This window comes from Podarcis vaucheri (genome assembly GCF_965113315.1).
Source record: "Podarcis vaucheri genome assembly, chromosome: 4".
Classification (NCBI taxonomy): Eukaryota; Metazoa; Chordata; class Lepidosauria; order Squamata; family Lacertidae; genus Podarcis; species Podarcis vaucheri.
In genome coordinates, this window is record NC_138762.1 from 87,038,581 (window position 1) to 87,054,381 (window position 15,801).

General features: G+C 42.4%; 2 protein-coding genes across 8 annotated transcripts in view; one reads left to right on the forward strand and one right to left on the reverse strand.

The window, feature by feature from the left end:
• CLYBL (citramalyl-CoA lyase) overlaps positions 1–15,801 on the reverse strand; it is a 191,201-nt gene that overhangs the window by 81,952 nt on the left and 93,448 nt on the right. The window lies entirely within an intron of this gene.
• The window catches only part of LOC309530183 (uncharacterized protein), a 42,718-nt gene continuing 35,615 nt past the window's right edge, over positions 8,699–15,801 (forward strand). For 3 of the 6 annotated variants that reach the window (XR_014218617.1, XR_014218618.1, XR_014218619.1), the window contains exons 1-2: positions 12,066–12,318; positions 14,017–14,099. Coding sequence is in view for 1 of the 6 variants with exons in the window: in XM_082218903.1 (XP_082075029.1) it covers positions 10,396–10,411; positions 14,017–14,099 (99 nt within the window). In the remaining 5 variants the exon portion in view is untranslated. Of the gene's footprint in view, positions 9,508–10,276; positions 10,412–12,065; positions 12,319–13,042; positions 13,092–14,016; positions 14,100–14,785; positions 15,286–15,801 lie in introns of those variants that run through there. The other 3 variants (XM_082218903.1, XR_014218620.1, XR_014218621.1) reach the window with 3 other exon arrangements.

Sequence of the window (15,801 nt, forward strand, 5' to 3'; positions counted from 1 at the left end):
CAGGCACCACGGTGCCCACAAATGTCAGGTTGGCAACCCCTGATATAACCCAACAAAAATACCATTTAGGCACCAATCCTATACCCACTTACTTAGGAGAAAGTCCTTTTTAATTCAACAGGACTTACTTGACTAGATATACATAGATATTGTTAGCTGATAAGTGCCACAATCTCTCTCACCCATTTTTAACAATTTCACCATTTCATTAGCTTCTATCTGATTAAATAGAAGAAATGAAGAAAACATGCATTTGTATGACCATGCTATTTTCAAATAAAATACCTAATAAGGGACATGAATCTGATATAACTGAGGATCCAGAATATATGGTACTGTTGTTTCGATTCTCCCAAAAGCTGCAATTCTGTTTCTACTCTACGTAGCCCAGTCTATTCAAATGCCGTGCAGTCCTTGCTCGCATCAGTTTAATTCTTGCCACATAAGTTATATCTAATATGAATGGACATGGCTGATTTTGTGACATGGAGCTATCGACCAAAATGTTATAAATTTGACATAAAAAATGAGTTAACTGACAGAAAGGTTTGTGAACATGCTGGTGATGTTAAACTATGGCTTCCACTGAATATGTAGAGTACACAATAATACAAGTCACTGACAGGCTGATAGTCATAAACAAAAGTCATTCTGTATTTTCATTTACCACCTGCATTTTGAAGTAATTTGCATTGGTTAAACCCATGTAGATTATATCTATCAATGACTACAAGCCCGGATGGCTAAGTGCAACCTCTTTATTCCGATTTAACATGCCTCTGATAACCAGATGGAATAAGTTTGAGATGGCTATCATCTCCATAGCCTGATTGTGGATTTCCAAGGGCATCTGGCTGGATGCTATTGGAAAACTATGGGAAAACTGGCTGGAAGCTATTGGAATATTGAGCTAAACTGGCCCTGGTGTGATCCAAGCAAAGCATGTTCTGATAACCGTAATAGCAATGCATTACCATACTTCACAACTGAATAAATGGAAAATATATTTTTGAGGGGGGAAATGTATTGAAATGACTTTAATTCATTTAACAACACCCCCGCTTATCCAAGAACTGAAACAAGTATGAAGCAATATCCTCACATATTTAATAAAATATTATTTTATGTATCGCACAACGACTTTCAAGTACAATATAACAATGGCTTATCAAATCCCCGAGGCTGCTAAATTCTCAATTAGCAATTCTCAATCAAAAGGATCCTTCCCCTTTCTTTCTATCTATCCCAAGAGTCAGTCTCTCATTGTAATTAATTTTTCAGGGCTTTTAATTATAGAAATGGAAAATCATACTCAAGTCGTATTAACTGAAAAAGAATGATACGATATCCCATGAGTTTACTACATACTTCGCAATTCACTCTTTACAGAAACCTTTTAATAATAATTACAGGCATAATAAGCAAGATAAGTACCATATTAGGCTCCAGAACTGAGCCCCAATAGCATGTTATGAAGATGGATATTCTGGATCATTTTATAAGAATACTGAGGTGGTACCTGCTCTGAAATAACTGCACCACACGTAATACCAAGGTGGCAAAACAGTGCAGAATTAAGAATGCATAGTTCCAGTTACTTGTTTGAAAAAAGAACCTAGTCTCAAGAGTGCACAGCAAAGTCCTGAAAACACAATTCTGGCTCAAACAGCATAATGCTCATCTCAGTAATTCTTACAACCCTGTAAGGTAGGTTAGTAGTATTACAGTAACTTACGAGGGGGTTGCGTTCTGGGGATTGTACCTAATGCCAAAATCGTGTATGGTCAAAAAGACATTGGGTGCAATGGTGGGTGGGATTGCCAAAGTCTCTCCCCCCCAATGCCCGCCCCCTTCCCAGCCCCTTTTAATTAAAACTTATTCTTTTTTTTTGGACAAACGTGTAAAGCTGAATGTGCACAAGTAAAATGCACGTAAATTGTGGGCTTATTATATTCCCATTTAGCAGCTCAAAACTGAGGGTGAGAGAGTAATGACTTGCAAGTTGTACATTGATAGCTGATTAAACGAAGGGAGCAACCCCATACACAAGAAGCTGGCATAAAGCAAGTAAATTAATTTAGCATAATGTAACACCAAATCCAAAGTCCATTCAGTATTACTGGCTGAACTGGTCTGAGCCTGACAGAAGGAAAACAAGACTTTAAAATAGTGTTTAAGTTACACCAGCCTTTTTTTCCTCTGGCTTAACTTACCCCTGGTTGCCAATAAATAATAATAATAATAATAACAATAATAATAAATTTTATTTATATCCCGCCCTCCCCAGCCAAAGCCGGGCTCAGAGCGGCTAACAACAATAAAACAGTACAAAAGTACAACACAACACAACACAACACAACACAACACTCTAAAATCATTCATTATAAAATTAATTCAAATCAAGCCACTGGCAACCATTGGGCCAGAGTTCTGTGAGGATTGCCAAAGGAGGGGGTCAGGCTGTGCCCTGGCCAAAGGCCTGGTGGAACAGCTCTGTCTTGCAGGCCCTGCGGAAAGATGTCAAGTCCCGCAGGGCTCTAGTCTTTTGTGACAGAGTGTTCCACCAGATTGGAGCCACAGCCGAAAAAGCCCTGGCTCTAGTTGAGGCCAGCCTAACCTCTCTGTGGCCTGGGACCTTCAAGATGTTTTTATTTGAAGACTGTAAGTTTCTCTGTGGGACATACCAGGAGAGGCAGTCCCGTAGGTACGAGGGTCCTAGGTCGTATAGGGCTTTAAAGGTTAAAACCAGCACCTTAAACCTGATCCTGTACTCCACCGGGAGCCAGTGTAGCTGGTATAGCACTGGGTGAATGTGCTCTTGCAGCGAAGACCCCATAAGGAGTCTTGCTGCAGCCTTCTGCACCCGCTGGAGTTTCTGGGTCAGTCTCAAGGGTAGCCCCACGTAGAGCGAGTTACAATAATCCAGTCTGGAGGTGACTGTCACGTGGATCACAGTGGCTAGGTCAGGGCGAGAGAGGTAAGGAGCCAACTGCTTAGCTTGGCGGAGAAGGAAAAATGCCGCCTTTGTTATAGCTGCAATCTGCGCCTCCGTGGAAAGGGTGGTGTCGAAGATTACACCCAAACTCTTAACGGACGGTGCTGGCACTAATTGCGCCCCCGCAAGAGATGGGAGTTGCCCCCCCCCCATCCCATATCGTCCCGTCCCAGCCACAGGACCTCTGTCTTCGAAGGATTTAGCTTCAACCGGCTCCCACGTAACCATCCAGCCAAGTCACAAGACTGTGCTGAACAGGCTTAGGATTCAGCCCAAGTCCCTCTGGTGCCACCAAAACCCTTTTGGGGGGTTTACAGCAGCTTAAGATCCATCAGATTCTGCTCTCTCAAGTGGGTACTGGCTGCACCTGGATGGGGGAGATATGTCATTGTTATCTCCAGATGAGCTGAGGATGAGGGAATTAAGCCAGTGTAGCCTGGGCTGGACCAGGAATCTCCACGTTCAGCCAGAGGGCTGTTGAATCCTAGCCTTGCTCGTTAATTTTATTCCATAAAACAAACTTGGCTCAGTGGCAGATTGGCAACTAGTGCCAACTTCTAAGCACAGGTGTTATATGCTTACAAGACCTCATTCCTGTCAGCAATTGCACTGCAGCATTCTGCACTAACTGCAGCTTCTGGATAAAGCGCAAGGGAAGAAGTAATCCACACTGCAGTAATCCACCCTTGATGTAATCAGCACATGAACTACTTTGGCCAGGCTCTCCTGCTCCAAGAATGACTGCAGCTGTCGAACCTCAATTCCCCATAAACCCAGAAGCTCTTGGTACAGGATTGCTCCCTAAGGCCCTCCAAGTTGATGATTTAGTTCCTTAGATAGTCAATCAGTAGCAAAGTTAGAACTGAATCCATCAGACTTATAACTGTTTTCAACCCTTTTAAACTATAATTGTTCCAGGGAATTACAACCAAAACCAAGACACAAAGTAAGCACAAACGCAGATGGTGGCCAAGGATCAGTACAATCTACAATAATAAAAGTAGACACGGCTTGATTAAAACAAGTAAATTAGCAATTAGCAATTTTTTAAAACCACCCCCCTTCAGTCCCAAGGGTCATTTGCAATAAAAAGAATAAACAAACACTTGTAAGGTGTTATTTTTTTAAAACGAAAACTAAACAGCTGTAAAGGCCAACTTGCTCACCACAGCTATTTTTGTGTGTCAACTTACAAAGTACATATGCCCCTATTATGCACACAGTGGGAGTCTCTTATCTGTCTTTCACAGGTGCCATCAACCTACGTGGCTATGATTGCTACTATCCACATCCATTTGGGTGACAGTGGAACACAATAAAAACCAATTGAAACCTGCTCTAAATGTTAAGAACCAAAAGTTGTTCTGTTCCCAGCAGGACCCAGTTCCCTGGATCTTCTCTCCTCTTTTTTTAAAAAAACCACAAACCTATAGGCAGAATTCCATCATCAGCACCTTCCGACACTGCATCTTTGCTAGCCCCCTTTCCTTTTTTCTTCCTTAAAAACAGATCTACAAAGCCAACCTTCTCTTCTTCTAGATCGTTCTCAGTGACAGAGAGTGAAGGAGATGGAGACAAGCCCATTGCACTGAAGACATGCCTAATTTGCCCATGAAAAGTGTTAAAAAGTAATCCAGCCCCTCTAGGGAGTAAAGGTATTTTAGGCACTCACTGTCATTAATTTAAAGTGCAAAGGATGGGGCCCAGTAACAACCGAGGACACAAAAGACCCCAGGATAAGAAACTGGCTGAAAAAGAACACAATGTGATTTTTGTTTCTGGCTACACACCCACAATGCTGGCTGCCAAACTTCTTTCCAAGTATTTAACATTGTGGGTTGGAACGTAAATCCGATGATTTCGACAGGAATGACTACTGACTACTGAGGATCTAGGATTCAAAGAATGAAGCCACTAGTTCAGGTCACCCAAGGGTGCTTTTGAGCTCAGGGCTATCAAACGGCAGCCCACACTGCAAAAGCAGTTCCCGGGAAGGCTCAGAGGACTGCAGTTCAAAGAGGAGAAAGGACAAAAGGCTTGTCAAAGGTCTTGGCTGTGCTTGAAGCAGAGGGCCATAGAGAGCTTCCTTGTACCAGATCAGACTATTTGTTACCCCAGCTCAGCATTGTCCACTATGGTCTCAGACGGGGGTCTTTCATCTCATGTGCTATCTGACTCTTTCAATTGGAGATGACAGGGACCTTCTACAAGCAAAGCATCTGCACTGAGCAATGAGCCCACCTAAATACGATGGTCAGCACTTTGGGTTCTGCCCACAGTATTTAAGCTTGTAGGAATGAATAGCAAGCCTTTACTTTCATGGAGAAAAGGCAAAACGTGAACACAGGGACATCATTGTGTTAGGGGGCTTAGGCTGCTCCATGCCTCTGATATAATAATAATAATAATTAATAATAATAATAATAATAATAATAATTTATTTATACCCCGCCCATCTGGCTGAGTTTCCCCAGCCACTCTGGGCGGCTCCCAATCAAGTGTTAAAAACAATACAGCATTAAATATTAAAAACTTCCATTTTAAAGATAAGATAGCTACTTATTTCCTTCACATCCTTGCCACACTTCCTCCTGCATGTGTAGCCTTTATTCTGGGTTCTTCATGATGCCAGCCTGTGATGCAATGTTGGGAACAACTGGGATAGGTAGATAGGTAAGATGTATTGGAATTATACTGCTGTACTCAGATGGCTTCTCCAAGTAGCGGAGGGGCAAAACACTAGGTTTGGTTTTCCTTGGAAGGAGCTCACTAGTATTTCCTAACCATTTGCAAGACCTAAGGAAGATCATCTAACAATTCTTATAGAAATACATCCAATGGATGTGGCCACTGGAATATCCCAGGCTATTAACACTCATGACTCAAGGTTACCAGTGTCTTATTCACAGGAATCTGATAGTAAACACACAACACTGCATTGTTACATGTTATTTTCTTTAACATGAAGCAACCTGACTACACCACTTCCTCTCCCCCGCCACCTCGACCCAGAGGCACAAGCTGACAGGTGTGTCCATTGGAGGGTGTCCATTAACAAGGAGGTATAAAGAACAGAAAGATGAGAGCCAGGACAAGGATTAAACTCTTTCAGTAATCCACCAAGGAGACAAATGAGTCATATGATCCTAAAAAGGACTGGTTGCGAGATGTAGAGAGAAGGCTGAGGAATCTCAAAATGGCCTCCTTCTTCAGGTGCAAACTTCTACATGTGCAAATGGCTTTAGATACCTATTAGGTCCATAAATTACTATATAGCATATATTCAACACAAAAAACAGTGACAATTTGTTGTTGACTAAGGACAGTTGGACATATAAAGGGCCCCATTACCTTCAGTAGCTTAGGGCCTCATCAAACCTAAACCTAGTTAATGGTCTGATCCAGCATAAGGCGACTGAAAGTATCTACTTCTTCTTGGCTTGTTCAAGTTGGTCCAGTTATTGAAGCCAATGCATTCTTATTACCTTGGATGCAATCTACAACAGTTGCTACCTGAAAATGTGCAAGGCAACCTACAGACAAGGTCCCAAGTAGCTCTGTCTGTGAAATTTCTCACAACATGCTATCAATTCTTTGAAATAACTGAATCTGGAAGGACCTGTCTCTTAGGGTCCGTACCTTTTTGTCCTTTGCCTGTCCCTTAGTAGATGGGGTAAAGTATCTAGCCCAAAGTTAATCCACTGCAGACTTTTTCACAGTATCATTGCAGATGATGGCTGGAAGCAACAGTTTATGTGGCTTCACAATGTTTGGTGTGTTGCTCTAAGGCATTGCAGAAACGTGAAAAATTATGCAGATTCTGGTCATGTCACCTCTAAAAGGTGTACCAATTCTGACTTGTTGCCTGCACATATATCATAGCTGCTGGAGAGCACAGGCGGAAATAGATGATTCTCATGTTTGAAGAACTGCTCAATATTAATATCATACCACAGATTCACCAGGAAAAGCCTTGAAAAAGAGTCTTCGGGTAGTTTTCTTATTACTTCTTCTCGTCTGGTGCACTGAAAGAAGACATTTTCCTGGGTATAAGCTCCTGTTAGCAAGTTGTTCCTCAACAAAGGGGCTGTACAGATTTTTTAAAAATGTTATTTTATTTTACCAATTCTCTCTGCGGAAGCTGTTCTCTCAAGAATTTCTTTGTCTGCAATGACCCAGATGCCAATAACATCAAGGTCTTGACCAGTTTCCATGAACGGATTGCCAAGCTCTGTGAAGCAATCCCTCACATATTTCCCCCCTTGCTGATTTAAGGACACTACAACTTCTCAGTTCATGTTTTTCTAGACTATCAGAAAAAGGCACACACAGAGGAATAATAATAAAATGGCATGAAGGGGTGGGAGAGCAGATAGGAAAAGGCCAGCAGCCCTCGTGAGAGTCTTTGGGCATAGGACAGGTTGCTAGAGACAGCGATCGGAGGAGGCAAGAAAGACTTGTGGAGGGGTTTGGAAAGACAATGGAGGGGTTGGCAGTGCAGAGGAGGTGGTTGGCAAAGCTTCAGGCTGCAGAATGGCCTCAAAATGCAAGACATAATCATTGTCATCAGCTGCTGAGAAACCAAAGAAGAGGAGAAGTTGGCTGTGCTGGGCTACTTGAGGGATGGCAAATATGTGCGTGTTGCGGCATGCAGGTTCGGCTGCATGAGGAGATCTGTGGGCTGTGGCAACAATTGCAAAGGTGACCAGGCAGGTGCAGGACAAGGCTTTGCTGGACACGGAGAAGGCACTGAACTTGTGGCTGAAAGAAGAAGAGAAGAAGAAGAGTTTGGATTTGATATCCTGCTTTATCACTACCCGAAGGAGTCTCAAAGCGGCTAACATTCTCTTTCCTCCCCCACAACAAACACTCTGTGAGGTGAGTGGGGCTGAGAGACTTGACAGAAGTGTGACTGGCCCAAGGTCACCCAGCAGCTGCATGTGGAGGAGCAGAGACGCGAACCCGGTTCCCCAGATTACGAGTCTACCGCTCTTAACCGCTACACCACACTGGCTCTCACGACATGAACGAGAAACATGAAGCAGAAACATACTTCTGTGGATGGCAGCATCTTGCACCAAAAGCCTCTATGACCACTTCAAACCTTCCACCCACAGATGGGGACTAGCCTGCCAAGGAATTGAAAGCCAGCCCAGGTTGGCTTAACGGCTTTAAGACCCATTTCAACCTGAAGGACATCCAAATGACAGGAGAGGTTGCACCCGCAGACAGAGAGGCTGCAAAGATGTGCAGTGCACCACTAACGTGGCTGCTGGATGACAAAGCATACCTTCTAGAGCAAGTCTTCCGACGCAGACAGGGCTTTTCTGGAAGAAAATGCCTGAGCAGACTTACATTGCCAAAGCTGAAAAGCAAACCCTTGGCTTCATCGCTGCAAAAGATCGAGTGACTGTGCTGCTCTGTGGCAATGTGTCTGGTCACTTAAAGCCAGGCTTGCTATACAGATCTCAAACCACCCTGTGCCCTAAAAGGCACGAACAAGAACCTGCTTCCTGGGTTTTGGCAATCCAACAAAAAGCCCTGGGTGACTTCATCATCATTTCTGGATTGGTTCCACTACATCACTCCAGAGGCATTACCTGGAGGAGAAGCACCTGCAGATTAAAGTGATGCTACCAGTGGACAGTGCTCTTGGGCATCCTAAGAGACTCCACTTTGCACACAGAAAGGGAGAGGTTGTCTCCTGCCCCGAATCCCCCAATACAACCTCCCTCATCCAGCCTCTGGATCAAGTTGTGATTTGCTGCTTCAAGGCTGCTTACGTGAAGCTCACCTTCTCCTGAATGATCAACGCAATGGACGCCGATCTGGATCGCCCATTGCATCACCTACGTCAAGCAGGCAGTGAATGCAATCAAGCCTGAAACAGTGAGTGCATGCTGCTGGAACGTGTGAACGGAATGGGTGCACAAATTCAAGGGATTTCCAAGCACTGCCAACATGGTGGAGAACATTGTGCAGATGGCCAGGCACGTTGCTGCTGGTGGCTTTGCTGACGTCACTCAGTAAGAAGTGGAAGAGCTCATGGAGGCCCAACAGGTATTGAAGAGTTGCAAGAACTTGCCAGATCAAGCTAAGAATACAAAGCTGAGAATGAGGATGGTGAGCACGATCCAGCAAGCTGGAACCTGCACAAAATTTTCCAACTCTTCCAAGTCATAAATCATGCAAATGATCTGTTTGCACAGTTTGACCATGGAGAGCAGCCTTAAGACGATCTGTGGCATTACAGGCACTCTGAGATGGTACAAGGAAATGTTTGATGAGCTCAAGAGACAACAGCAGCAGCTGCTGCCAATCACCATGTTCCTCACAAAGAAACCAGCAGCAGTAGATGTGCCCAGACAACCCATCTCTGGATCTGAACCACAGCCAAGCACTTCTGGCTACTGGTCAACCCCTACTAGTCCTCATATCATCTGCAGCAGCATCCAGTGAGGAAGAGGAGAAAGAAGACTGAGAAGACTGAGAGCTGCATTTATCCTTCACCAGTAAGTGTAGGGATTTTTTAAAAAATCACAATTTGCTGGGAGAGGGCTGGTTTGCTAAGTCAGTACAGTGGTTTGTTTCCTCTAGGCTTGGCAAAGGGTGGAGCAGGGTGGGTGCAACTTGAGCAGAATGCACCTGTGCATTGTTTGTTCACTGTAAACCCTAGTTCATTTCAGACTATGGCTTCCCATGATGTTTGGATGTTACCAATGCCTTGTTTATAATAACTTTTATTTGTGCTTACCAGGAATAATTTAAAGCCAGGAAAACTACCTGTATTCATTATCACCTGGACTAATGTATGTCAGCTTATTTGCACCTATGTTTGATGAAAAATGCTAGATAAATTTTAGGGTCGTGGGTATTTCCAATAGCAAACAAACAAACATTTGTATGAGGTCTGATACTATACCTCTGCCCTACATAAAAACGAAGCCTAACTAAATTTCCTGACAGCTCAGAAAATACATTTTCATCATATATAGGTCAAAATAAAAAAAATTCCTTCCAGTAGCACCTTAAAGACCAACTAAGTTAACTTAGTTGGTCTTTAAGGTGCTACTGGAAGGAATTTTTTTATTTTGACTATGGCAGACCAACACGGCTACCTATCTGTATCTGGAATCATATATAGGTATTATACAGCTATCTCACTTCACACGTTCTGAATGCACTAGCAATGGTACAAATGCGGAAGCAAAACAGTTGGTATCTATATATATGGGGATGAGCTGCAAGAACTTGTTGAGTTTTTTGTTTTTGTTTTTTAAGGGGAAGGACTTCTCTTCTTTGCCCACTCGCCCCACCGTTGCAGAAAAAATTATAAACTTTCCCTGCCGCCCGCCGCCTCTGCTGCGCAGCCCTGAACACAACACTACCGAGGTGCCGGAATGCAACTCAGTTCCAGTGAGTTTCAGCTGAGAAAAACCCCTGCATATATGTATGCAAAGTTCCAATACAGTGGTACCTCAGGTTAAGTACTTAATTCATTCCGGAGGTCCATTCTTAACCTGAAACTGTTCTTAACCTGAAGCACCACTTTAGCTAATGGGGCCTCCTGCTGCCGCCGCGCCACCGGAGCACAATTTCTGCTCTCATCCTGAAGCAAAGTTCTTAACCCGAGGTACTATTTCTGAGTTAGCGGAGTCTGTAACCTGAAGCGTATGTAACCTGAAGTGTATGTAACCCGAGGTACCACTGTACTAGGTATGAATTCAGTTGTGTGGTAGCAGCCAGTACCCATGACGACAAAATGTCAGCAGTGTTACGTGCTAAATAGGTAGAGTTGAGGTCGGGGCCGGCCCAGGGCATTTTGCTGCTTGAGGCAAAATGCCCCCCATCCCACAGATCTGAGTCTGCGCCACTGCACTCTCTCTGCCCATGCCATGCTGCTGCCGCACACCTTCCCCGCTGCCATGCACTGCCACAGCCCAGCAGGTTGGTGCAGCAGTGGTGAGCGGCACAGTCCTTGGGCCCATATCTGCCGCCTGAGGCAACAACCTTACCTCACTTTACCAGCTGGCCGGTCCCTAGTTGAGGTCAGGAAACCGTTTTCAAAACCTTTTGCCGTTATCTCTGCTGCTTCTGCTTATGAAATATCTACAGTAATGGTGGCAAGGACACATGAGGAGGTCTGTGGGTGCTTAAAGGCAGGTATTTACTGTAGTATTGGTGCTCTTATGGTGTGCAAGTTTTTTGTAGTGTTCCCACAGTGTCATTGTCATCAAGCTGCCAGCGCATAGGCATTTAATTTGGATTTACCTTTCCCAGGAAAACATTGATAAGGTAATAACATGTTTCCAATGTTCCAACAACCCATTTACAGTATTAAGCTGTCATCTGGAAGAACCCTGTGAGGGTATTCATATTTCAAAGAAAAATGTCTCTAAGTGACTTACAACATACTATAAAAAAAATAATCACAAATGAAAGTCATTTTCAAAAAACACAGTAAAAATTCTACATTTCAGAGCAGTGCTAGTAATAATTAGATAAAATATCCTCTGGATTATCAGTATAAATTTAAACAACTAGCAGATGTAGAATACTGAAAGACAAATAGCCCCATCCATCAAATATACAAGCATATATTTATTGGTAGCTGCACTCTCACTTCTGTTATCTCCCCAACTTAAACTCACACTAAAATTTTATGCTGTTTCACTTCAGATAATCCTTTCAAAAACACTTCGCGTTGGGTAGACAAACAGCACAATTAAAAAGTGGAACAGATGGCTGAGCAAAAACAAAACTATTTTTTTTATTTAAAAAACTGCTCAAGGAAGCCAAACCATGGATTTTTGAGTAGAAATAGTAAGACAACTACATAAAGCACACATTTTTGTGTTTGAGGGGCACTGGAAATGATGGGAAAATAGAAGTCCCAGCAAAGTATCACAGAGCAGAAGAGATTGAAGGATATGATCCTACTTCCTCTTACCTATAAGTCCCACTAAAGTCAATCAAAAATCCCTTTGAAATGCAGATGCAAATGTCATGATTTCAAACACCTCCTGCCTACACTGTGACTCACGAAGGAAACAATCCAATCTGTGAGATCATATCACAGTCAACTGAAATGATGTTGGGACTAGAGTCAGGGTCTTGAATAGTCAAGACTGTTGGACCCAAACTTGACTCGAGTTCAAATCTCCATTTAGCCATGAAGCTAACTTGGTGGCCTTCAGTAAGTCACCATTTTGCAATCTTACACTTACAAGGTAAAAATAGGAGAACCTCATGTAAATTCCTGTGCAAAATAGGACAAGCCCAAGGAGTCACCCTAAAAGGATCGCTGAAGAATGAAGAACCAGGTGCAAATGTGACAGTGGCACCGTCCTGTGGAATGCCCTCCCATCAAATGTCAAGGAAATAAACAACTCTCTGACTTTAAGAAGACATCTGAAGACGTTCAGGGAAGTTTTTAATGACTGATGTCTTATTGGTTGTGGGGTTTTTTTTATTATCATCATCATCAGTTCTTTTGGGAGCTGCCCAGAGTGGCTGGGGAAACCTAGCCAGATGAGCGGGGTTTAAATAACAAATAATAATAATAATAATAATAATAATAATAATAATAATAATAATAATAATAATCTGTGCACTATTGTTTTGCCTGTCTGACAAGACTGTAGAAAAAGTATAGGGAATGGGAAGCTTTCTTCTGTTAAGAGTTATCAATAACATAGTCGTCAACTTTTCCCTTTTCTTGTGAGGAATCCTATTCAGAATAAGGGAATTTCCCTTTAAAAAAGGGAAACGTTGACAGCTATGCAATAATCCTATGGCTTTTTTTAAGTAGTATGTATAAAATGGTCACAGATTATAAGCTAGCAACACAGAGTGCACAGAGTGTGTATTTCCTAATAGATACTGCATGCGTTGCATCTTCACCCAAATAAAAACAACAACTGAAGAATACAATATTTCAAACAGCTCACCACCTGAGACATCCATGTAATCCATAGCTGTCAATATTTCCCTTTTTTCCCCCGCAAGAAAACGGAAAAGTTGACAGCTATGACATAATTGGGGGGGGGGAATCCAACTTTCAGTAATTGTCTTTGTAGGCCAGCATTTAAGCAGAGTAATTACTCTGCTACATTTCTATGTCCTTCTCTAAATATACTGCTTTGACCCACATCTAGGAGTCAACTTGTGCCTCAACCGGCCTTACTATCAGACACTGCTATGTCCTCTACCTAGACTTAATCATCCTGCCCCTGGCCCAAATTTCCGTTGCCACGATCCACATGTTGCTGTTCCTCAGCAAGGACTTAGCTTCACCCCTTAGACCTGCAAGTCAGAGACTTGAGTTTAAATTTCCAATACTATTTAGCAGTACTTTTTAATGGGGGTACGCATACCCTTAAACATTTTGTGAATCTAAATTTGGCCTCATTGAAGGGCAATATTTCAATATGAGTAGGAAAATGACAGTACCCCTAAACATTTTTTTAGGAGGGGGAAAGCACTGCTACTTGGACTTCTTATATTTCCTTTCTGACTGGACTACTCAAGCAGTTGCTCTGGCATTGAATTCCCTCATTACTTGTTTTTATCCTGTATTTTTCTTCTGTGAACTGCCCTGAGATATTATGATAAAGGCTGGTATATAAATCTAAATAATATTAATATTAATATTAACAACAACACCTTCCTGATTTGCCACTAGGCCCAGTTTTCCACATAAACTAGCTATCCTTGCCCAACCCAAATCCTGATTAAAAATATCTGGCAGATGCATCTCTCTTGACAGGTTACTTGGCACTTTCCATTAATGATCTGAACAATTAATATGTTAAAAAATGGTTGAGTTTTTTTGTTTTTTTTAACATGATATTTTGGAAAGCCCGTTATCCACAGTGCTTTGAATTACTGTGAAAGGGGGAAAGCGACTGCTTAATTCAGTTGGGGGTGGGGAGGAGGAATTCTGAGCATGTATCCTCTTTTCCCCCCAACAACAACAAAAATTCCTTTGAGCTTTTCTTTTTTCCCTTCTTCTTTTTTAGGTACAAAGGTTGCAGACGCATGCGCAGCTTCTGGATTAACGCAACAGACCATTACAGATTTAAGAGCCGTTACGGTATATCAAGTGAGTAAACAAAAAAAAAAACAACTAAGGCAGATTTATACAATGACCACAGTGGCACCCTGGGAGGCGTTACGGTCCATCAGGTCAAAAATCCACTTTTTAAAGAGCACCTAAATATGTGTGTAACCAATAGGCCTCAGGTCTCCAGAGTAACAAGCACACAGATTTTCAAAAACAAGAATAGAGAGGAGTTATGGGATGGTGGCAGTTTGGGGGGAGAAAGTAAGCTAAATCACCCACAATTTAAATGCCTAAACAGTAAGTGTCTGGTTCAAATAGGTGCAGAGTGAAACAGGTTTAAAATATGGGTTTTAAATAAACTTCTGGCCTCCTGTGTACAATTCTGCAAATACATTTCTGCCACCAATACAGTGAAAACAAAGTTGTTTAAAACTGCAACGTAAGTCACATATTTAAATATAATGGAGGTCATACTAATAAAACTCCAAACTTGAATACCAGGCTTGGTAGCAACTCCATATTCCACTTCTCCTGCTACAAGAGAAGTCCGGTCTACATGGTTAACTTTCCCTCTCGTTGCTTTTGTTGCATCACCTCACAAACCACAGAATAACACTCCTATAAACATCTAACTTAGAAGGCCTAGTGCAATGTTCCAAGTGAAACCCACCGTGAATCCTTCTCCTACTTACAGTTTATTCTTGGCCTTCCCCTTTTTAACGCAGTATTTGTTCCAACGGAAAACTGAAGAAGAACTTCATCTCTCCATATGACCTGAGATAACAGTAACGTTGAAAGAATGGCCTGGCCTGTCAGGGATAATCCAAGGGCTGTCCGCAGCTACGCTTTTTTTTTTTAAAAACACACACACACATGAGCCCAAAAGGACTAATAAATGCTAACTCTCAGCATGACACATCAGGAACTTTAAGCCCCTAACACCGTCTAAGAAGAAAGTCTCCCAAATTTACCAAAATTATCTGCAACACAATGGAGAAGAGAAGGAATTAATCAAAGTCTCTCTCTTAATGCAATGCTTGATTGAACTATCCCAATCCCTTTTCAAATGGGATAACCAAGTGGCAAGTGACCTCGATGAAACATCCCAGAGAGGTACACAAGTACCACTTGTTCAATTTTTTCCCTTTTATGACCTCATTAGGAAGGATTTTGAAGGTTGCTCCTGAATATTAGAACAAAGTGTCTCAACACTACCTCTCTAGGATTCTTACGTCTCTTGTGTATGTGCTTTGTTTTGTTTTGTTTTCCTCTATCGGCGGCTTTTTGAATGAAATGTTTGGAACACACACACACACACACACACACACACACACACTTCTGGAGAAATAATCTACCATGCAAAAACAAATCCCTCAAAGTTACATTTCTTTCCCTAAATGGAGAGCCTTGGAAAGAGGCTAGGGCTTTTGCCAAAACCAACTCATGAGTCCATCTTTCTCTCCATCTCCCTTCCTGTTAATAGTCCCCATTAATTAGAGCTGGCTGTGGTTTTCACTTCCTTATCAGGAATGATGCAGAGGCTGCCAAATCAGCTAGTGTGAAAATATTCCATTGCCAGTAATGTGTTCCACCCCCCCCTTTCCCCTCTCCCTAAGTGTTTGTTGATTCCATGCTTGGATTTAATTTGGAGGATTGTATTTTATAACCAGAAACAAACAAACAGATTTATAACCAAAGATGGAAAGGCAAACAGCAAAAAAAAGGGAAAAAAAGAAAAGGC